The 24,938-nt window shown below is 32.3% G+C and overlaps 2 protein-coding genes across 5 annotated transcripts; one reads left to right on the top strand and one right to left on the bottom strand.

Annotated features, from left to right (window-relative positions):
* Positions 1–356: 356 nt before the first annotated feature.
* On the top strand, positions 357–17,802 carry LOC137836600 (putative serine/threonine-protein kinase PBL11). Its single transcript, XM_090301529.1, has 6 exons — positions 357–549; positions 1,313–1,644; positions 1,988–2,123; positions 14,989–15,128; positions 15,217–15,340; positions 17,261–17,802. Exons 1-6 carry the CDS (start codon positions 357–359, stop codon positions 17,800–17,802), a joined length of 1,467 nt encoding a protein of 488 aa, XP_090157655.1.
* Positions 17,803–20,242: 2,440 nt separating this feature from the next.
* On the bottom strand, positions 20,243–24,891 carry LOC137836883 (3-dehydroquinate synthase). Of its 4 annotated transcripts, none has more exons than XR_016520503.1 (9): positions 24,428–24,891; positions 23,549–23,715; positions 23,193–23,291; positions 22,989–23,057; positions 22,778–22,932; positions 22,600–22,689; positions 21,949–22,116; positions 20,859–20,934; positions 20,243–20,781 (listed from the first exon to the last, which is right to left on the bottom strand). XR_016520503.1 is itself a non-coding variant. In XM_068645660.2 (9 exons), exons 1-9 carry the CDS (start codon positions 24,807–24,809, stop codon positions 20,654–20,656), a joined length of 1,320 nt encoding a protein of 439 aa, XP_068501761.2. In that variant the 5' UTR covers positions 24,810–24,824; the 3' UTR covers positions 20,243–20,653. The 4 variants fall into 4 exon arrangements, 3 of the variants coding, with proteins under 3 accessions (XP_068501761.2, XP_090157699.1, XP_090157700.1); XM_068645660.2 differs by having other exon boundaries at positions 22,778–22,918; positions 24,428–24,824; XM_090301573.1 differs by lacking the exon at positions 24,428–24,891 and adding an exon at positions 23,960–24,052 and having other exon boundaries at positions 22,778–22,918.
* Between the last annotated feature and the right edge of the window lie 47 nt (positions 24,892–24,938).

Raw genomic sequence — 24,938 nt, 5'->3', positions numbered from 1 at the left:
AGACTAATCTATCCATTTTTTTTAACATTAAATCGAATTTATCACGAGTTTTGTTGAAAAAAATTGCCAATGGATTTTTTTCCAAATAATCTTTCAAAAATATAATTTTTTTACCCTAACATTATTTATTGTTATTTATTAATAAAAAGTATAGACCCACATAAAATATCCAGACACAGATGATCTAATAAGCTCATAATGCTAACATCTAATGCACATACCTTATTAAGTACTGAAGAATACTAAGATCAGTTAACACAAAAGATTACGAAGTGTGTGATTACATGGTATCTTCTTTGTTTTCATCTTTAAGAATTTTGTGCTGAAATTTGTATTTGTTGAATGTTTTAGGGAAAATGGGGAGCATTGCTGGTATTAGGGTTAGTTCTACAATTGGGGACAAATCCAATGAAGGGAAAAACAACAAAGATGTTGTTCAAGGTGAAGAAGGTTCAAGGTTTTTGAAGAAATTGAGAATTTTCTTATGTTGCATGTTTTGGAGTTCCAAAGAAGAAGCTTCCTCCAGAAACAAAATCAATCAAGCTAATGGTAATATTCTATACTTTTTCACCATTATTTCTTAGAATTCACACACGTTTCTTTGTTAAACTAAAATTCTTGAATTGTTTGATTTATACATTGGATTGGTCTATATAAGTCACTATATTAAAAGACTTGAAAACTCCACATTTTTTTTTCTCTCTTGTTCTCAAATCATATTTAGCTATTACACTTATAGATATGGTTTTTAATTTGCATTAGTTTGTCCACCACTCTTTCCTCTCACAATATAATATAAACACAAAAGTTATTTTGAAAAACTAACTTAAATTTTTCAATTTCTTTCTTGTATAAGTTGAACTAATCTACATAGATTTTGTATACATGTTAACATAATTACTTGTGAAACAAAATTGAATGTGCATCTTTTTAGTACAAAATACATAACAAAATCATATGTTATTTTTTGGAGATTAATCAACATTACTAATGTTTTTACCATTATATCAGTTTGTATAAATAGGATTTTATTTTTTAAAATAGGGTATAATGGTGTGTTTTCTTTTTAGTATGGTAGTTGACTAGCTTCTACATCTTTTGTATACATCTTTTTAGTTGGAACATTCCTTAAAAAATTATTTTATTTTACTTATTTTTTGTTCATAAAAAAAATGTAAATGGGCAAATCAAGTTCTTTTTTAATCCTTTGGGGATTTCAAATTTAGATTTAATTGATGTGTCTAATTCATGTGCATTTTATGTTGCTTATTAACTTTGCTTTTATTTTGAATCCTAAACCCGAAATCAACAGGAGAAAATGCTACCAATGATGTTGATGAACAGCAACCAATTGCTCCAACATCCTCGTCCAACACAAGGTTAAGTAGCTATGAAACATGGTGTGTTACAGATCAAGAATTGTTTGAAGCTTCTTTGCTTCTTCGGAGGTTCACCTTTCATGATCTTATGTTGGCAACAAGAACTTTTAAGGTTGAGAATTTTCATGATGAAGAAGGGTTTGGAATTTTGTTGAAAGGTTGGATTAATTCATATGGGAACTATGCAGCAAGGCCTGGAACAGGAATTCCAATTGCAGTGAAGTCCCTCAACTTCAATGAATTTCAACATCCCAAGGAATGGCTTGTATGTCACCATTATAATCCTTTCTATATATATTTCTTTATTTGTTTGCTATTTATTTTATTTTCACCATTCTTTTATTATGCAAATTACATTGACATGTCTTCAAGATTTCATTCTATCTTTTTAACACCTTTTGTTTTAAATATATTACACTCATTCCAAAAAGGCAATTTAATGTGTATCCTCATGAATAGGGTGCATAATATCAAGATATTATTAGGAAAGGTGTTAGTGCGTAATTTGCTTTTATTTTTTATATATATAATGCTATATTTCACATACTTGTTACTATATATATTGTTAATTAAAAAGTTGATTTATCTGTGTTTGTGTATATATGCAGGATGAAATTATTTATCTTAGTCAACTCCATCATTTAAATGTGGTTAAATTAGTAGGGTTTTGCCTTGAGGATGACAAAAGGGTACTTGTATATGAGCATATGTGTGAAGGAAGTTTAGAGAAGCATCTTTTCAAGAGTATGTTTTTAATGTATTTATTTATCCATTCATGTTAGTTTTTTAATTGTACTTTGTATGCTTTTAAAAAAAATTATTTTGTTTTTATTTTATTTTTCATCACTCAATCATTATTTTACAACTAAAAAACTATAATAAAATAAAAAAATTACTTAAAAAAACTAATTAACCCTTATTTAGTGTGATTACAATGACATTGTTTAATGAAATAAGTGATGTGGTAAGAAAAATAAGAGTGTGGAGTTAGTTTATAAGAGATATGGGGAGACACCAAAGGTAAGGAGTTGGTTTCTAAAAACATTTTTTTGAAAGTATTTCATGCTTTCACATAATTGTTAGTAATAGTCACACGATGTAGACACAAAGTTAGATAGAAAAATTGAAAGTTTTTCTTTTAGATTATGATTTAGTTGTTTATGTATATTTTGTTGCCTACTTTTAAGGTTAGGTAGGTCAAGTCACTATCAAATTGTGATGTTTGAACTATTATACTCTTACATAGAAGCAATTGTGCTTTAACTGTTAGTTATAATTTTTAGTTTAGTGATAACTACTCAATCAAACATATCATATTCAAATAAGACATTATTTGACCAAGTCAAAATTCACTTTCTTCTTTGATTGTGTTAATCAAGAAGAAGGACAACTAGTGATGATTTTGTACTAACTATATGGCCTTAAAACATCATTACTATCAAGAATAACTTTCTTATAAGTAGAAAAATTACTTGATGAACATTTTGGAGCCAAATAGTTTCTAAACTGGATCTTTGATCCGGTTAACATCAAATTATGGTACCCATCATCGGTATTAAAGTGGTTGACAATGTTGTTTAGGCTCACTAACACCTCAACCACATTCCAATGCCTTATGAACATTGTGTTTTGTTTGAAATTAAGGCATCTTGTCTTGGTTTTATTCAACAACATTTTAATTTATAGTTCAACTTGGTCTTCTCATCTACAACACATTGAGTCTCTTCAGCAACAGGTCTTTGGTATGTTATCCTAGTGCTCTTTTAGAATGTTTGAGGCTGAATATTTGGTCATGAAATTTCATGTTCAAATGTAGCAATGGAAGATATAATGAAGATTCCAAGGCACAAAAGGTGATGGAAGGACCACCATAAACAAATTTGTGGTTTTCTTGGACTTACAAAGTACTATTAATGTTTCATCAAGTCTTATGTACTATAGTGGCACCTCTTACACATTTGTTAAAGAAGAATGCTTTTTGTTGGAATAAGGTTGGTGAGGCGGAATTTCATAACCTTAAACATGTTCAGTCGAATATAGTAATTTTCTTAGTTTATAGGCTTGATGTTAAATACATGTCAATGTTTAGTTGTAAGAACTCTTACAACATGTTCCACCCTCACACCTGATAACTTCTATTTTACCACAAAAAAGGGTTTGCTCTTTCGCAAAGGCTGATTGCTAACAAACATCTTACTCTACAAATATTAAACAAATTTCATTGTTCCTTTTAGATGGCCACACCCGTATTGCACGCTCAACTACTCAAGTTATTGCTCAATTTTATTTGACTAAAGTTAAAAAGTTATGTTAAGATTTTTGTCCAAATCTCATGGTAAGCCAAGATTGCAAATACTTTACCATTTGGTTTGATCCAATCATTGCTTATTCTTCAACAAGTATGGGAAGATGTGGCCATGGACTTTGTCACAAACTTACCAAACTACTTTGGGTTTACAATCATCATGATGGTTATTGATAGTAAAATATAGCCATTTTGTTGCAATAAAGGCTAATTATATGAGTAAAAATGTTGTTAAAGTATTTTTGCTCCATAACGTCAAGCTACACAATTCATGAATTAATTATCTCTCACAGGGATCATGCTTTCACTGGTAGCGTTTGGAAGAAATTGTTTAAGTTGTAAGGGGTCACTTTTAACTTGAATTTAACCTACCACCTGTAATCCAATAGATAATCAGAAGCACTAAATAGCTTGAGATGTATTTGCATTGTTTCAAATTTCATAATCTAAAATCTTGGTATACAATACTTGCTTGGTCAAAGTCTTGGTATAAAACTATTTTTCACATAAGCTTGAGAATAACACATTTTAAAGCTTTATATTGCAAGGATCCTCCTACCCTAACATATTACATCGTCAATACTTTAGATCCCACTACAATGTTATACCTGGTAAAGGGATGCTTTACAAGTTCATTTGTGTGGCAATTTGTTAGAGGCACAAAAAATTATGAATCATAACGCTAATAAGAGGTTTTTAGACTTCCAATTTGGCATTAATAATCAAGTGTTAATGAAGTTGTAACTAGATCGTCCAAATTCCATCGTATTGCATAAATATCAAAAGTTATTTGAGATACTCTAGGTGATTTCTCATTGTGGCTAAAATTGGTGCAGTGGCTTATAAACTTCAGTTGTTTATATCAGAAAAAAATTCACCCTGTCTTTCATGTGTCACAACTTAAGCCTTTTGAGGGTGTCATTGTTATGCCATACCTCACTTGTTATTAACCACTTTTGAGTTATGTACATTCCTATGTTCAATTGTTATTTTAAAAACCAAAATCATTTTAAATAATGTTAACGAGGTTCCACAAGTCCTTATCTAGTAAGACAATGACACGCTAACTGAAGCTTCTTATGAGGATATTGTTTAGTTCCAACATAACATTCCTCACTTTAACAATGCAAACAAGGTTCTTTTTCTTAAAGGAAGGCATTGAAATGAAAATTTCAATTGTTAATTGTCATGAAAAAGGTGAATCATCAAATGTGAGTGGTATAGGAAAAAAATAAGAATGTGGAGCTAGTTAAACAAACTAGGAGGCATCAAAGATAAGAAAAGGAAGTAGGATTCATACATCAAACGTAAAGATGGTGTGAGAGAACTAGTTATATGTAAGAATGAGGGTTCAATTACAAAGGAAGAAAAATATGTAGGATGTGTCACCTTCCCCTTGACATTCTCTATTTTTTTGTCACTTCTAAGGTGTACGTACTATTCCTCTTATACAATCATTAGTATAAGGATATGAATCCCAACTAGGTTAACATCTCATATCTAAAAAATTATTTTGTTTTTTTTTTATTTTTATATAAAAGTTATCATGTTAGATATTACTACGAAATTTGACATCTCATCTAGCTTGACACCTTAAGATTTAACAATCATCTGTCACCACATGAAAAGAGTATTATTTAAAAGAGAAAAAAAAGAAAGAAAATACAATCACATATGGGGGGACTAGGACAAAACTCATATAAAGAACCTAAGTAAAGCGATACTTAGAGAACCTATACCTATTCATAAAGAATTCTCAGAATAGACTAAAAGGAAACCTATTATACCAATAAAATTGTTCCCTATAAATAAAACCTAAGTTAGCAAGTTGGTTAGTAGAAGCATTACCATCACGAAAAGTATGAGAAATTCTAAATCTGATTTTTCTCACAATAATCAGCCATTTGTTCCACCTATTATGAAGAATTAAAGGAACATCAATCCTAGCATTAAAAACAGCACAAGCCAAGGCAGAATCACATTCAAGTCATACACCGGGAAAACCCATCTTTTTGGCTTCTTCAATGGCATGGATAACCCCATAGAACTCAACAACCAAAGCATTCTAGATATCAAGAAAAATAGAGAAACCACCAATGAACTCTCTCATACTCCCGTGAAAAATACCACCACAAGAAGCAAGACCAAAAGAACCCTAACAACACATCAATAATAATTTTAACTCAATCAGGGGAAGGAAAATCCCATCTAACAGAAAGAGGATGAAAGATTTTGCTACTTCTAGTATTGATGTCAAAGAATTTAAGCACAACGAAGTCAAACATATCATTTACGATGAAGCTTTTAGATGAGTTATTCACCAAGAAAATGAGGTCTTTAATAGTGTAAATGGCCCTGGAAAGATCAATCTTAACCTGAAATCTAACATAATTTCTCATACACCATATTATTCAAATAAAGAAGATCATCATAACAAGTTAAATCAGTTTAACCAAAGGACTACCATTACTTTAATAAAAGAAATGAGATCATCAACATTAGAGAAATGAGCATTAGGAAAAAAAATTGTATCCAGTTCCAAATATGAAAAGTATGAGTACATTCAAAAAATAAGTGTTGAATTGATTCTTCCTACTTTACACAAAGAGTACACAAAAAACATATATGCAAACCTTTGCGCTGGATGTGTTGGTCAGTAGGAAGCCTCCCATGAAATTTTTTCCAAATAATAAATTTTATTAAAGAGAAAAGAATCATACACACATGGGGAGCAAACCCAAATCCATGTAAATAAGAAATTTGTATAGTCTGGAAAACCATATCTATTACGATAAAATCTATACAAATAAGTAGACAATTTCTCGTAAAAAAAAAACTTTTTGGAATTCACCCTAGATTAAAAAGCTTATTCCCACATTTATGATTTGCAATAAAAATATGAGACTTTGAAATAAAGCAAATTACTTACAGTAAGAAAACATTTCCAACAAGTTTTATAATATCAAGGAACAATCCCAGGATTTTGAAAAGAATGCACCATCAACATAGAGTTGCTTTCTAGCCATAAAAAATTCCTACCATTAACCACATTTAATTCAATAGCAAGTATAACTCTCATCAACTCTACCTTCAAGCCACTGTCAATACCAATATAAGAAGAAAACCCTCTTATATACTCACCTCTACTACCTTTGGAAAGGTTAACACAATCAGTAAGCTTAGGCTTCCATGACAACGCCATTCACATTGCATTTAACAAAACCAATAGACGGACATTTCTGAATAAATATAGAAATTATTAGTCATAACCCCTTTAGATAAATTGTTAGCCATACAAATCCCTATCAAAATCAAATTCTTGACAAAAATTAAGCTCGTATAGGATTATCAAACTTGTATGCATTTTGCATATTTAAAATGCGCCACACCATATGAATTATAGTAGCCAAATAGATGTCACAAACCTATGTGCTTTTATTAATTTGCAAAACTTGAAAAAAATAGAAAGAAGGGAGTTGTTATTGATAACACAACTAAACATACCTTGTAGCCAATCCCAAAGTTGTGCAACAATTGTGCACTCAAAAAATAGATGGGAAAATTCCTAATGTTTTTTATAGACAAAAAGGAATTACTATAACAATGACACTAGGGGTGCCATAACCTTTTTACATAAAATTGTACAAGTTTAATATCTCTCAACCTTTAATGATCCACTCAGATCACACTTCCTACTACCCATGGTTCTTTTATTAATTAAATAAACTTCTACGAGATTCAATTTCAGTACAAAACCACTATGGATGAGAGACTAACCTCTTGATAATGTTTGCTTTTATGCCACCAATCACTTAACATAAGGTTGAACTCACATCATAATGAGATGTTTCTTTTTTCCTTTTGGTAAATCCATTATCAGAGAATCATACAACCCTATTGTTATCTACATACCATAGTCTCCATGGTACAATTATGTACCTGCCCTCACAACTAAGAATAAGTAATAAAAAGTTTCTCCAAGGGCTATAGCACACTGAGGATTGGAAGCAGTTCCATCAGCCCAAGGCATTCCATACTATATGATTCTAGACCAATGAATAATTATTCCCTCTGTGAAAAGCTTGTTGGTTAGAGTAAAATGAAGGGTGTGTCCAACTTCTACTATGGTTGGGCCAAAAAAGTGGCCATTGATTCCTTTCAAAACTTGCTTTTGGAAATCTGGCTCACCATACCTATACTCCATATCTAACTAGTTCCTACATCTCTTTCACTTACCTTGTAGTCTTCTATTCGAGTGGACATACTTTCCTTAGTTGCTAATTTCTACTTGCCATAGTAATATATTTGTGTTGTAAGAATGATACTCATGAGTTCTTCATTAAGTTTTCATCATGATTCTTGTTGTGCTAGTTTCATAACCTGATTCCAAGATCCCTGTAAGAAAAATTTTCACACGTAAATTACCTCATTCAAGGAAAGTTAGTTTGAAAATAAAGATGTTATTGAGATGCAACCAAGATTAGCCGTCTGGTTATTGTTTTGCCTACCACCTAATGACATTGCTTAATGTTATCTTTATATATATATATATATATATATCATAATTCTACTACACAAGTTGTGTTATAAAAATTACCCAAATACACTTCTATCTTGTAACCAATATGAGTCATGTTGCCAAAGACCTTACATAAATAGAGGGGCAAAAACAACAATTTGAGTATGAAAACTAAGATTTTGGATACATGTTTCTCAACCAAGCCCAAACATTTAACTATGTCATACTGAAAATCTCATAAGTGGCTACATTGTCATCCTTAAATACCACTATATTCCTTTGTTTCCATATATTCCATATTATGACTACCCATATGCTCTTCCATGCCTTATTTTCTTTGGTGTTCATGTCCATTAGAATGAATTGTTGGAATTTCAACTTTGGTTAGTTATAACTTATTGAACTTATGTCTATCAACTGATAACACTTATTTCACACTTCCTATTACCTTACAACTAAAGAATAGGTCACTAGAAGATTCCTCCCCATCCTCGCACATTGTCTACCACTATTTCCCCTCTTGATAGGTTATCCTTTGTTGAAACCCTGCTTAGTAGCATCTTCTAGGAAAAATGTTGAGCCAATGATATTGTCTTTATTTTCCAAAATTGGTTATGTCTTTAAAGATAGGCAGACCAAAATGTGTATTGTTTTGTCTCTGTGTCTTTCCACCTCCATTCATCTTTCTTACTTCTACGTAGTAAGTTTTGTGACAAAATATTCATCACCACCCCCACATGTGGCTTTTTTATTCAAATCATTCTCTCTCCATTCTATGTTCCACTTCCATTTATTTTTTATCCATCCTCTTAACTCCACTAAGCATAATGTCTTATTTTTTTGTGTTTAGATACAATCTCAAAAACATAAGAGGAGTTTCGCCAAACCATTTGCCTTCCCAAAACCTTATCCCCGTTCTTGCCTAACCTCCACTTCTAGTTAGCTAAAAAAACTATATTAAACAATTTTATATCTTTAACTCCTAGTCCCCCTCTCCCTTTGTTTTGCATATATTTTTTCCATTTAACCCAAGTTATTTTCCTCCCTTCTTGACCCCAATATCATAGAAAATTATTTGGGATCCTTTTTTATTTCAACGACAAACAATTGTTGGTGCGTTGTACATTGATAGGTGATAAAAAGGTAGAGATGTTATAATTGAATTTATTAGGCAAACCCTTCTAGAAAAAGGTAGGTACATTCCTTTCCATCTTGCAAGTCTTTTCCTAAAGAACACCTTGCCAAAAAATAATTTTCCTAAGATTACCCTCGATAGGCAGACCTAATGTAAAAGCTAGGGCTATAGTTTATGACATCTAAGAACCTATTCAAATTTTGTTCATGTACTCCTAAACCCCCTATTTTAATTTTCAAAAAGTTAACTTCAAGTCCTGAGACAAGTTTGAAACATATTAGGATGCATTTTATGACTGTGACATTTTTCATGTTGGCTTCGCACATAAACAATGTATCATCTGCAATCTATAGCATGCCAATAAATACCTACTCTTGTCCAACCTTCACCCTCTTAAGCATTTGTTTCTTAGTAAACCCCCTTTACTATTCCTGAAAATCCTTCTCATACTATTAGAAACAAAAATGGGACCATAGAATCTCATTGTCTTAGTCCTTTTGATGGTTTATGTACATAGATTGCAAATAGAATAAATGAACCTCAACTTTGTGCAAATTACTATCTAAAGACAATCTAGTAAAAAAAAATTACTATATCACAAAAAATTTGGAAAGAGGAATATAAGCCTTCCAAATTCTACCAGGCTAAGGATGAACCTCTCACTTGTATAAAAAAATTTCTTAGTAGTCTTTTTAGTTAGAAAACCATCATTAGTATCATTCCAAATGACCTCATCAATATGGTTTTTAATAACATAATCTTCCTAGAAAGCTTGTACCCAAGGTAAACGTGAACTCACGAGGTAAGGAATGCATCAATCTTTATCCCAAATATGAATTACATTAACCACGAGTTTATCAGATACATTCTTTGGAATATTCAAAAATTTATCTAAAGAAACATAGAGAACCAAACATCAGTCCACATATTAATAATTTACCATCACCTAATACCTAATGAGCTTTATCTTTTCTATCTGAATCCAAGGTTTTATACCATACGAAACTATATTAAAGATGCGGGTCTAGTATGTTAGGTATTTGTGACACTCAAAAATTTATGTTTCATCAAGATTTCCCAAGTCAAAGAACTACAAAGAAAATCTCAAGCTAACCTAAGAGATGAAGTTTTTCTTCTCTCAAGCTAATCACAACAAACCACTCTCAACCTTATGATAACATAAGGCATTCCATTTTTCCTTGACAAAACCTCTTGAAGATGAATCTCCAATTCAAATAAAGTTTTGGATCCATGCATCCAACTCTTTACCCTTCAATTATACTAATAATTAAAATAACTAATTGAATCCTCTCCATCATTTTTTCATCGGAAAAAAAATTAATAAAATTAACATAGAACACTTTAGGGGATATTCCAACCCTAATAAAAAAAACATGAACCATAGCCAAGCTAACTTGATCTCCAAAGTATTTTAATATCCCTAAAACACTTAAGAGGATGAACTAGAAGTATTACATTGTTGGGAAACCTACTATTAACAAACTAACACGACAACAACAATTATCTCCTCCCCAAAAATTGATATACTCGTTGTTGCCATAAACTAGTGGGGACTCCAAACTACCTTTGCAACACATTTTGGAAACTTTGTGATACCAAAAAGGAATCCCTATTCTTGCTATAAAAATTGTTATTCATCCATGCTCCAATGTTAACAAATATGCATATTATCTTTTCTTATATTGTTTTCCACATGAACACTTGCAGAATTGAGGGTTCTCCTCTGGTAGTTGTAAGCCTCTATAATGTGACCCATAGACCTCCATATGCCATCAAACGTATGAGAAAACATGTATTTGGTTAATGCATACCATATTCCTATGAATTGTTTGCTCCTGAGGAGAAATATTTGTATAGGAATGATCTTTAATATAACCACTGAAAAGCGGAAAACCAAAACCAGAAGTTTCATAAATGACTTCACAAAGCTAAATGCCAAAGACTTGATTGGTTTAGTAGTAATAGCAAATGGCATGCATAATTTGATGAATAGAACAAAATTTTGAAAAAATTGTTGCATTAGAGTATCATCCAATAACAACTTCAAGAGAGAGACCAATTGTCAAAACAAAACTCTTTTATGGTATTCTTGTTGCAATAGCAGAATCTTAGTCATATTCTTTCTCAGCAGAAGAACCAACAAGAATTGTTCATTGAGAAATGGAACTTAAACCAAGCTTGATAGCACCTCACTTTACTTGTCATTCTAGTAGCCTCAATACTAGAAAACTACACCTAGATACAATAATTTGAGTCATCATTGTTGCGTGTGTGGCAAACAACACTTTTAGTCACATGCTGGTGGAATTGCTTGTTGCATGGTATCCTAAATTTGCTATCAATAATGCAGGACATTGTTAGGACAGGCCTAATACCATACAGGCCCAAACTCAATCACCTAGTTAGATGACAGGGTTTTTCTGAATAAAAAAAAGAGAAGAATTTAGTAATCCTAGTTTTATTAGTCTTAGTATTCCTTAGAAATAGTTTTAGTATAGGTAGTCACTTTCTATCATTGGTGCTTTTATTGCTCTTAGCATGCCTCCCAAAACCCAAACAAAAGTCCTCAATAAAATCCTAAACTCCATCTAAATATGCCTATCTGCTATTGAAGTGAGCCTTGAGAACCACCATACCCCATAAGCGGCCATAGAAGCACATGTTCCCCCTCATAGCACGGCCCATTATTTTCAAACCACCAACACCACCCCCACCTGCACCACACCACCAGTGTCGCCACAACACACCATCCAGCCCCTAGAACAACTTCTGCGTACACCAGGTCGCACGCCGCAACACCGTTCCTTGCACCGTGAGTCGCTCAACCACCAGCACCGCAACCACCGCGCCACCTAGTGTTGCCTGAAACAGCCTTCGTGCACACCCTTGCAACACCGTTATTGGCACCTAGATTTGTTCAGCTGCCAGCACCCCAATCACCGCTACGCGGCCCAATGCCGCCTACAACTAAAACCTCCCGCATCCACCCCAATTTTTGTGTCTCCCTCCTTTGTCCCTTTAAAGCACCAAAGAGTGTTTATCCCACTAACTTTATCTCTCCCGCAAAATCACACAACCCAAAAAACAAAGCAGCAGCGGTGCTCATTAATGAGCATCTCCAACCCTTCCCAAAACCTTCCTCCAACCAAGCCTTACTCCTCACTCTTGTAACCCTATGAAAAAATGTCTTTCATACCGAAACCTAAATCACAAGCGACGTCTCACATATCCCATCCTGCACTTAAACCTAATATTACTTCTACCCATGCACCTCCCACAATTAAACCTACCTAACAAACGACCCCTCACATAACCCCCCACACTTAAGCTTAATAATTATCCCACCCAACATGAGTCCAATATTAACCATGCAGCCCATGAAAATAATACACCCTCATTTTCCCCAACGACACCCCACCAGTTAAACATAATATTCAAAGTGTCCAACTCCTACCCAATCACATCCATGTGGTTCAATTGACTCCAAGACTCCACTTTGAGGACAAAGTGTCTTCTAGGGCTAATAGTATTATTAGGGCAGGTCCAATACCATACAGGCCCAAACTCAATCACCTATTTAGATGACATGGTTTCTCTAAATCAAAAAAATAATAACTTTGTAACCCTATTTTTATTACTTTTAGTTTTTTTTTATCAGCAATAAGGATTGAATAACAGGAACCACTTAAGGGGTGGTTCAACCCTTATACATACCTATATAATATGAATCAAATCTCAGGTCTCCCAAACCAACAAAATGAGAGAGACAAAAAATTCTACCACTAAAAAACTCGTACAAACCCGTACAATCCCGTACAATACTCAAAACAAACATGTACAAACTCAAAACAAACCCAATACAAACTCACTGCAACCAAAACAAGGGGCAAAAAGAACAACAACCCTTATCCACCAACCCAGACACCAACCCAACAGCCCACAAAAACCAACAACCATCGAAATAGAGATACCTTTCACCCTAAACTGGGTCATGCCAATTAAATCGATTTCAAGCACGATAAAGGAGCAAGACACCAGTCAGAAAAGGAGAAGCAAGAAGAGGGTATTTTAGAAGTTACCCATGACCAAGCCTTCAATTGAGCCACAGTGAAGATTTCAGAATGATCCACCACACCTCCTTTAAAAATAACTTTAGTAATAACTTTATTACTATTAGTATTCCTTAGAAATAGTTTTAGTATAGGTAGTTATTTTCTATCAACGTCAACATCCTAATATACTTCACCAACATAATGCATTACAACCAAATTGTGCATGTGCTTTGTGCCTACTGGTTAACCAAATACATTTTGTTGCACCTGGTTCTTGAGTTTGCAGGCCCACCAAGAGTGTATCAGTTTCCAGCTTTGTAGCAAAGATCTTATGTAATATATCAGTTTCAACCTTAGGCCAACAGTTTTTATTCAAATTATCATTTTTTGTTCAAACTAAACTCCTCTTAAGGGGATTTCTTTGTGGTAACCATTTATCCATGCAACCTTAGTTTTCAAATATCAGTTAAGATGTTGTCACTCTCCACAGAGATCCTTAACAATACATGCTTCAGGCCTTCCTTCATGAATCCAACTCTTTGATTATTATGTGGTGCTACCTTCACTGCAACTTTGAACCTCCTCCATTCACTACATATGCTTATATGTTCCAATAAGGATCATGCAAATTCTTCTTCAAAAATTGATCAAAAGACTTCCACCTGCAAAACATGAAGACAAAACCTTTCTCAACCAAGTCACAAAGATCAATAGAGTAAATTCAAGGTTAAAATTGAACCTGTAGATTAGGAACATGCAACCTAGCTAAAAGAAGACTTAGACTCGAGCTAAACCTGTGATTATTACCTTGTTTGAATAAATACCAGCATTGTAGGACTACCATCCTCTTAATATCACTTAACATTTTACCTTTCTATTTCTCCAAATGCATTTTACTTTTTTTTCGTAATAGGCTTCATATATATTTTCCTTTGAAGATTTGAATATCAATGTAAATAAAGGAAAAGAGCCTTTAACATAATTCAAAGGAGATATGTGGTTTTTTAAAAATGTAGAAGACTTAGAAGCAACATAAAAGTAACTTTTTTCTCTATTGTTCCATTAACCCAATGCAGCCTATAAAACTCTATCAGTTCACTAGTAATCTTCAAATAACTTTTATTACCTTTACAAAAAATCATAACATCATCCGCATTAAAAACATTTGTAAGAATATAAACACATTTAGATAACATCCTAGAATCAATCCTATAATTCGAGACCAATTTTAATAATTTTTTACTAAGTCCTTCTTTAACAAAGATAAATGAGAATAGGAAAAAGAGAATCTCCTAGCTAACACCCTGTTAAATAAATAGCACACCATATTACCATAATAGACAACTTAGTAGAATGTTAAATATTATTGATCTGATTGCAATTATTTAACCTTTATAGTATTACCATATGTTATTGTCTTCATCCAATGAACAAAACAATACCCATTCCATTTAAACTCACATTTATCTTAATGTAAGTTGCACTTCTAATCTATTTTCTTTTGTACATAATAAACTTAGTTTGCTTAACATTTGGGTTGTATATTATTTATGTGTTAAGAGATATATTATTGTCAGCAGGAGCTGTGCACCTTACATGGCCTATGAGAATGAAAATTGCAATTGGTGCTGCTAATGGCATGTCATTTTTGCATGAGGAAGCTTCAAGACCATTATTATTTCGAGATTTTAAGACATCTAGTATCCTATTGGATAAGGTAAATTACTTGAATGTTCCAATGCTTACTAATTTTCAACACATATACATCATTACCTACATTTGATATTGTCATTTTATTGGATAAGGATTACAACACAAAACTTTGGGACTTTGGTCTTGCAAAAGATGCTCCAGTGGGACATGAAATCCATGAAACAACTAAAGTAGTAGGATCAAAAGGCTATGAAGCCCCAGAGTATATGATGACAGGTAATTAGTTTACTTAAACTTCTCAATTTGTTATCAAAATTATATGATCCTTGAGCCTGGATAGTTTTTTTATATATATAAAAGTTTTCATGTTATGCATCACTATGCAACTTGACATCCCAGCTAGACTGACACCTCAAGTAACAACAATCATCTACCATCACATGAAAAAAGTATTATTAAAAAAAGAAAAAAAAATACAAAAAAAAATGAGAGGATTAGACCAAAACTCAGATGTTAACAAAAACGATACATGGGTAGACTATACATATTCAAAAAGAATTCTAAGAATAGACTAGATGGAAACTTATTATACCAATGAAATTATTCTCTATGAATAAATCCTAAATTAGCTAACTTATCAACACACGTTTTCCCTTCATGAAAAATATGAGTAACCCTAAACCTAAACCTTGAGCCTGGATAGTTTCCAATTCATAAAGTCATCACACATAAATTAATTTTATAGATTCGTTCATTTGGGTCATATAACCCTTTTATGAAAATTATGACCCCTAACACACATGGTTGCATTACTCTTGATTCTTTTGGGGAAAAAATAAGAAAATTTTATATTTATAAATGATAAGAGTAAAATAAAGAACCATATTACAATAATATGAATTGATGATCATCAAGACAATAGTTTAATCTTTTTTATTTTTCATTGACGTTATCTTGTATTGACTACATGATTATCCGTTAGAAAGGCATATAGAAAGTTTAGATTAATATTTCTATAAATAGGCATTATTTGAAAGGATAATCATTATTGGAAACAAATATGCTAATTAGATATTCCTTTCCTATTTTCTATCCACACAGATGATATCACTAAGTCTCTTTAATATACTTAAGCTGCAAAAGAAAAACATCAACACCAATACCAATGTGTTTGTTCAACCAAATGATTCATGTTTAGTACACAATCACAAGCTTTATGAAAATACCTATTCAGATTCTATTTAATATGTTTTCATGGTAAACTTATTAAATCGATGTAATAGGATCTATGAACTTGTGATTTTTTGCCTAAGATTGAGACAACATCATTTATGTTTCTTTTAAAAAAAAGGATAAAAACTGGTTTACAAAAGTATAAGATTGCAGTGTTGCAATGATTCCAAAGTAAATCTAGGGCATTTGGTGCATAAAACTAGTTTTCGGGTTAATATTTGTATAACTTTTTAGCTATCCTACTAAATGGAAAAACATATAGATGAATTGGCTTCATTAAATGAAAACTCATACAACTATAGGTTCAAAAATTAACTATACCAAAATCATCCAATTTTATTTGGATACCATAAAAATTCTCATCTTTTTATTTGTGTCTTTTTATCTCTCTATTTCACTACTGACATATACATAATGCATTGTACTTCGTAATAGTGTGTGAATGATTTAAGCTTCAATGTTGCGTATAATGCAAGTTTCTACTCCATTTTGTTGTAAACATTAAGAGTGTTGTTGACACATTGTCTTCTTATCTCTCTATTTCACTACTAGCATATACATAATGCATTGTACTTCGTAATAGTGTATGAATGATTTAAGCTTCAATGTTGCGTATAATGCAAGTTTCTACTCCATTTGTTGTAAACATTAAGAGTGTTGTTGACACATTGTCTTCTTATCTCTCTATTTCATTACTGACATATACATAATGCATTGTACTTCGTAATAGTGTGTGAATGATTTAAGCTTCAATGTTGCATATAATGCAAGTTTTTACTCCATTTGTTGTAAGCATTAAGAGTGTTGTTGACACATTGTCTTCTTATCTCTCTATTTCACTACTGACATATACATAATGCATTGTACTTGGTAATGGTGTGTGAATGATTTAAGCTTCAATGTTGCATATAATGCAAATTGCTATTCCATTTGTTGTAAACATTGAGAGTGTTGTTAACACAGGACACCTTACTTCGAAGAGCAATGTTTATAGCTTTGGTTTGGTTCTACTTGAACTGTTGACAGGAAGAAGAGCTATAGATCAAACAATGCCTACAAAGGAGCAAAACCTAATAGATTGGTTGAGGCCTCGTCTTAGAAACAGAGCAAATTTTCATTATTTGATGGATCCTAGACTTGAAGGCCAATACCCTACAAAATTTGCTCATAAGACAATGAGGTTAGCTATTCATTGTCTTCGCCTTGACCCAAAAGCAAGACCCCTTATGAGTGAAGTAGTTCGTGAGTTGAAGTGTTTGCATGATGACATGGTTGGTGCCTCCACCTCATCTCCCTCAGCCTCACTTGGGAGAATTCATATAGGTCCATTCAACCATCTTGGTGCTTGCAAGTATGACCTTGGAATAGGTTCATCATCAAATTTTCGAAGGTGCTTTCAACACTTTCCACAGTGCCAAGACTATCCTCTACCCTTACCTCCATCTCCACCAAATCCAATAGTTACATCTTCATCAAATCCTAAGTTGGAACTTCATCCAACTTAGTTTTAGTTTCTTGTGCATATTATTTTTTTTATTGTGAAATCTAGTGGAATTAATTACATTATTTTCTAGTTCCATGTAATGTTGTTGTAGAAAAAAATCTAGAAATTTATATATCATTCAAAGTATAAGCATGCCTAAATTGTTATATAGATGATCTCATAATGAATGTTATAATCTTTACCATATTTGTTATTAAATTTTGTTTTAAAAAAATCGATTCCAAGTACACTTCAAAGCATTTTTCTCCTTAGCACATTGATGTTTTCTAAAAGTTTGTCCTTTTGAGGAACTTTAAGAAAACAAAACTAGAGGGTGAAGAAACATCTCACTCAGCTATTTTTGGTTTTCAAACCTCTTATTTTGAAATAATTTTCAAAACACAATCAATTTAATTGATTGTTGACTTTCATGGAATTGTTTCACGAAACTTTCTTTTGGAAAGGCAAAGTAAATTCTAAATTAGATTTCAAGGAATACCAACAAATGATTGGATTCCATATCATTCTTGTGAAACTTACTCGTATTACCATTCAGTTAAATTTCTTCTCTCTAAATTCTCACTATATAAGTTTTATAAAATTAATGTTACGATCCAAATATTTTTCTAAAAATATATTAGACTTATAAGAAATTATTTTTATATTTTAATTACATAATTTAAATTTATGTGTGAATAATGTATAGAAAGAGAAGGGAGGGAAAACTTATCATGTCCTCTAGATTTTTTGGGATTATTAATTTTGATAAATTAATAAGTGTATTTTTTATATTTTTCTTTTCATGCTTATTAAATTAATGAATTCATTTGTAACTTATAACCCTTTTATATCTTTCCAATAAAAACAGTATGAGTTATAAGCCTTTTTTTCTTACTATTATAAAAAAAAAAAGTTTTTCAAGCAATAATACTTGGAGAAATAAAAGAAAAGGATAAAATATGTTTCTCAGTACACAAAAGATTATGATCAAGAGAGATGCAAATTTGATTTTGAAGTGAAGCAAATGCCTTCCATCCAAATCTATTTATTTATTTTAAATCCAATTTGGATATAGATATGTCTCTTTATGGCTGAATTAATTAAAAAAAATAGATAGATTATCCATCCATTTATTTAATTTCTTCATAGATGGTTAATTGCCCATTCATTATATTTAAAAATCTAATGAACTTTCTACTCAATATTTAGTATATCAAAACTAATATAAATAATTTTACATATTTAGTTTTTTCTTAAATTGATTTTTTTAAATGTTCAAAAATATATGTTTTGAGAATATTTTGAAAATATACCTTTTATAATATTTTAAAAGGTTTTTATTTTTTAATAATCCAAATTAAAGCTTTAATATTTTATAAAACCTTTTAACCTGTTTTTCACTATCTCCAGAAGCAATGTTTTCTCTCCATATAGTATTCACCTATCTCTCTCTTTCCCATTCACTCTCTTCAATTTTTTCTTGCTTATTGCTTCTGATTATTACCACTTTTAATTTCCAACTCATAATAAAATTGAGCTAAAGTTCAATGAATAGTTCATATATAATTTGATTCTTTTAACCATAAATATATTATATAAGTTTTAAATTGCATGTTTTTAGTTTCTTAATTAAAATTAGGATGAAAATAAGGAGATATGAAAAAAAATGGTTAATGGATAGAATTTTTTTTTAAATGAATCATGATGAATAAAAAATTTGGAATAAATTTTTAATGAATCAAAATAAATTAATAAATTATTTTTATCCTATACATTATAATCTGAATTAAAATTTAGGTAAGAATGTCACTCCTATACTTTATACTAGAATTTCAAATATTGTTGTTACCTGTGTTCATCAATCCCACTTTCCCTATGCCATATAGCTATATATTCATTTTATTGTTTTTTTTATTGTTTTGACTAAATATTAGTTATAAGGATCCTATTAGGATAGATGATGATTCCATTTGATATGACTTACCATTCCTTTTAATCTTTAGGATTGGTTTGGTGGTCTGTAGAGTTTGAAGAGTGTCTATAGGTCAAGTGTTGAGCAAGTTGGCATTAACCACTTTTTGTATAAGGGTTGAAACATCCCTAAAGTGTCTGTATAAGGGTTGAGATACTCCTAAAGTGTCTTACTTTATTTTCCTAAAGTGTCTTACTTCATTTTATTTATTTTTTGCTGATAAAAAATATATTATTTTCAGTTTTATCATAATCAAGATAAGGTCTAGGATCTAATGTAAACTATCTTTTAGAAAAATATCATTTGTGCTTTCATTTGTTTATAGTACAGAATGATTACTTCTATTGCAAATATATATACATGCTCTGAGAGAAGAGAACAATGGGAAACTGATGCAGGCAGCATAACAAAACCTTAATCACCTGCTTCAAGACATAGGTGCTGACACAAAGTGTTCAATTGGATGAACTATAATTTAGTTGTCCAATAATGCCAAAATCAGAGATGACACCTTAAATTTTGAAGAAAATGCATGCAACATGTTTGATTTAAATCCCAATGTAAACCCTCAGTTCATAGGCCCCCAAAAGCATTTGAAAGAAGGAAATGGAGAGCTACTTCCATCCAAGATGCATTTAGAGTTCAATCATGATGGTGAAATTAACAGACACTTGGTGATTGCAGTAACAATTCTGTGAGTGAGTGCTGTTGTGCAATCATGTTAACCCTTTGGCGCAACCTAACTCAACAACTTCAATGTCATTGTGTAGAGCAAAATATAAGCTGCCCTTTTCCATGTCTCTGGCCAGATCATAATCTACTCTAGCATCATAACTGCAGGGAGAACAAAAGTTCACAATTTGAATGAGTATTATTACAACTTGAATACATTATTACTAGTTCATTTCTCAACTATAAATTCTTGAATTTCTATTCCTGTATGCCGAGCACCTCCTTGTACTCTCAACAGAATTTCATCTCCAACTTTGAGTGAGGTCACTGGAATGGCTGTTTTTAGCAGTGTATTACCTGAATAGGGAAATACACAACACTTTAGCAAACTCAACAAACTAAGAGAAAATAGAAGGAAAAAATGATTGCATTACCTTGTGGGGGACAAACTAATGCAACTGTTTCTGCATTTTGTAAGAGGATGCTGATAGTTTGAGTATCTGATTCTATCTGAAATGAAACAATTATTATTACCAGATCAGATTTTTGGATAGGTATCAGCAAACAGCAATAAAAGGACCTGAAATAGTGATAACGAAGTTACTGCCACACAATGTGTAGTAAAAAAATTGCTTGATGTTTTCATGAGACATAGCACTATCTCTAAGAACTTATCCGCAATCCGCAATAGGAGAAAAAGAGTGAGTGAAGGTGTTTGGAGGACAGAAGAGATACTTATATTTAGAAGAACCAACCTTGACCTACAGGGCTACATGCTCTCTACCACCATGTAAATAATGTTGTGCAAGGAAAGGAGAAACATTACGTGAATCAAGATAATGTTGGAATACTCAAAATTACAACACAATGTTCATCCTTAATATTATGAAATGCTACTTAATGACACCTTGGTTTCATTACAAGTGCTAAAGAAGGGGAAATTTGAGAACTCTCAAAGCTAATTTAGAACTACTTAAAATAAGATAACCATATAAATTCAGGTTATTATAAAACTAGGTTTAACCCAAACTTCCATTAAAAATTGTTTTAAGCCACTTTTTATCTTTCTGGTTTTAAATTAAAAACACCTGACATGTTTACTGACTGATAAATGAGTGGTTTGTGCAATTTTATCTTATCCAATAAAACCAGATGAGGAGGACAAGGGCAAAATGAAGAGGAAGAGAGAGCAAAATAAAAAAAATAGTTGGATCAAGAAAAAGATCAACACTGAAATTGGTTTTTTAAGAATCAATTTTATCTCAAAATTAGTTTCCATGAGAAATTTTGTTAAAAACTGACCCATTGCGCTTTGATATCTAGTTTTTACGAGTTTCCATAAACCTCTAAGAAGAAGTAATAATCTCAGTGTATTATCAACTGCTACATCTTTCAAGAATATGTTTTAGATTAACTTGACATATTCCACAGCAAGTGCAATATAGCACACTCATTGAAGAAATCAAGCTAAAAATCATTAAGAAACACTTTTCAATCATTTTTTTCAGTAATGCATTCACAAACCTTTGCCTCCACTAGGATTAGTGGTCTACTTTCTATCTTTACACGCCCAACAATTGCAATTCGTTGGTGACCCTTCTGATCAACAACAATCACTTCTTTTCCTGACTTTAATTCTGACAGGTAGGATGTTCTGCTTCCTGGAACAGCAACATAGGCATGCACTGGTCCCTGTTATGATAAGTGATTGGTTAGAAAAGGTTCATACAACTTCTCCAGACAGCATCATTTACATTTTAACTGGAAACTCCAAAACATTGTGAATGCAAAAAGTACACACAAAAAAACACATTAGAAACATCAAACTTTCAGCTTCAAGAAAGTAATTAGGCTGAATTAACCTTACAAAATGAGACATGCAAGGATAGAAAATATTCAGCTATCAAGTGACTAGAACTTCTAGAACATATAAATTTTATTCAACGTTCATGAAAAATAAGGGGAAACAATTATCATGACTAATGTACTGCTAAATAAAAGCTTGGCCATTGGAAGGTGAGTATTACTCAAACAACACCATAACTTTTTCCCAAAAGGGATGTGATGGCTGTTCTCACACTGTCACTCCATTGAATTGTGATGAAAAGAGAGATGATTTTATCCAAGATCAAAGGAAATGAATATATTAATTTCAAGTTTGTGTGCACAACTTACTGCATTCACCCGGAAAGGCCTACTTGCAATGTAATTTGACTCCAAGCATTCTGAGTGAACAAGAAATAATCCTCTTGCAAAAGATCCAACCTGTTGCAAATATTTGGACAATAAGAATGGAAGCTTCACTGATTAAACAAGAAATAATTTAAATGTAGCAGAGTAAACTGATACATACAAGAAGTCCTTCACCAGGTCTCATGAGACTGCAGAGATCTACACAAACGCGATCCCCCATTCCAGTCCCTTGAATATGTGTCACAGTGGCTTTGGTCAAGCTCAGTAGATTGCTTTCTTCCATTCTTCTGTCAAAATATGCCTGAAAGTTTCCAACTGAAATAAGAGGTAAAGCCTAATCACTGAAGAAGTCTCATCTAGGTACAGAATACCTTTAGCTCGAGAACAGGTTCAACATCTTCAATTTTCATTACTATGCCATCTAAACCATGTTCAAGCGCCTACAAAATCCAAGGGTTGTAACTGTGAGAACAGACTTAAGGCTGAAAGAAAAAGACTAGTATTATATATACAGTCACACACACAAGCTTCAACTCTGTAAAATTTACTTCATTAATTAGTCTCCTTGTATATACCTCAAGAAACAACTGAGCTTCAGATGTATTATTAGAGATGGCAAACACGGTCTTTTGGCTTCTTTGAAAAGCAGCTATTATATTTTCAGCAGGAATTACCTGAGAAAATTAAACAAAGAAAATTAGAAATGTACTGAAAAAAAGCTATATTACACTTTTAAAAGACAGTGGATTTTGTTGCAGCAATTGAAGTCAGAGAAGATCAAACCATAAAAAAAAATGGTTTTTGAGGTGATGCAGTCAAAGTCATAGAGTTAAAATTGATATATAAATAAACTATAGACAAAATCATTCATGGATAACAACTGTGCAAACTATTCCATCATAATTGTTATAGCAACCTACAATGAACATACCTGCCAATCTAGTAAATTAACTACAATGCTCTCTGCGTGCTCATCTTCTGGTCTAAGTCCCTCTAGTTCCTCTGGGTTCGAAACGTCAAAAATTGTGGCTACCCTTTTATTCTGTTCATCCAAAACCTCTCCCCCATTAACAAAAAGTGGGCATATTACTGCAATTTCTGTACCCCATCAAGACCAAAATTTCAAATTCATACAATAAGACATGGTAGTAGTATTATATACCGGTCCACCAATAATACAAACTCGAGCCCGAAAATGTATTGTGCACAAAACAATTATGGTCATCTTATCTTATTTATGGTTAGCATAACACTAAAGGGATTTCATTTTGACTTTCTACACACACAAAAAATCAGTACAAAACATTTTCCCACTATCATGTATTAACAAATCGAATCTCACCAGAATGCATTCTTCAATCATGGTCCACATTCATTTTACATTGGCAGCCAAGAGCTTAACATAGCTCTCCTCCTTTACTAGGATTACGACCAGCTATGAAAAGGGAGAGAGGAAGACCAAGAAAGAAACACATTGGAGAAAGTTGTTTAGAGGGATCTCATGGTAAATAATATCTCTGAAAATCTTATCTTTAAAGGAGCAGAATAGCATAGTGTGAATCATAAAACCAACCTCACCAAATAGCATAAGGCTTTTGTTGTATGTTTTGTTTGCATCTTGAATCATTGATTGTTTCATGTATGACAAGATTGATAAGTTCTATAATTATCATTTTCAAAGTCATTCATGGTGATGGATTCCCAATTGATTGAGATTGCAAATATTCTTACATTTGCAGTCAATCCAAATTAAATTCTTCCAAAAAAACACAAATGGGTGATAGAATTGCCTTCCAAATGAAGAACTTACCAGACCATTCTCGAGCAAGTTGTCGATGGTGTGATGGGAAAACAAAAGTGTTCCATCCTCTCTCTACAGCCGCAGTCATGACCTGCTTGTTTGAGGTCCATATCCACACTCTCTTGGATGGTTTACCACTCTCATCCAACGATGTCCAAGAAGGAGAAGAAGGAGACGGCATTGAAGAACAAGGACTATTATGCCTGTGCCGCAAAAGGGTCTTCCCAGAATGAAGAGAATTAAAGTTGGAACAATGGTTTGTGGCTCGAAGGTTTGGAGAGTCTGTGGAGAACCAAGACAATTGGAGAAAAGTGGTCGGTGAAACAGAGAAAGATGAAGAAGGTGGAATTGAAGAGAAGTGAGAGATGCAAATATGAGAGAGCAGTGTCATCCTATGTTGTTGTTGTACTCTGCAACAGCAACTAGTGACTGTGTCAGCAACAACCTCATTTCTTTTTCTTTTTTTCCTATTTTGTCTGCTTCAGTCACGTGACATTTCTTTTTGGTGTTCCATAATCGC

The sequence above is a fragment of the Phaseolus vulgaris genome, chromosome 4 (genome assembly GCF_051622355.1).
Source record: "Phaseolus vulgaris cultivar YP4 chromosome 4, ASM5162235v1, whole genome shotgun sequence".
Classification (NCBI taxonomy): domain Eukaryota; kingdom Viridiplantae; phylum Streptophyta; class Magnoliopsida; order Fabales; family Fabaceae; genus Phaseolus; species Phaseolus vulgaris.
Note: the sequence above shows the minus strand (reverse complement) of the source record. Positions and strands in the feature narration are given on the sequence as shown.

Excerpts from the sequence above, each read along its gene's own strand:
- LOC137836600 (XM_090301529.1), top strand. The coding sequence starts at position 357 with ATGGGGAGCATTGCTGGTATTAGGGTTAGTTCTACAATTGGGGACAAA. Across the intron at positions 15,129-15,216 it reads CTAGTATCCTATTGGATAAG|GATTACAACACAAAACTTTG; the intron begins GTAAATTACTTG and ends TTATTGGATAAG. Across the intron at positions 15,341-17,260 it reads CCCAGAGTATATGATGACAG|GACACCTTACTTCGAAGAGC; the intron begins GTAATTAGTTTA and ends TTGTTAACACAG.
- LOC137836883 (XM_068645660.2), bottom strand. The coding sequence starts at position 24,809 with ATGACACTGCTCTCTCATATTTGCATCTCTCACTTCTCTTCAATTCCA. Across the intron at positions 22,919-22,988 it reads AACCTGTTCTCGAGCTAAAG|GCATATTTTGACAGAAGAAT; the intron begins GTATTCTGTACC and ends GGAAACTTTCAG. Across the intron at positions 20,935-21,948 it reads TAATCCTAGTGGAGGCAAAG|ATAGAATCAGATACTCAAAC; the intron begins GTTTGTGAATGC and ends GTTTCATTTCAG.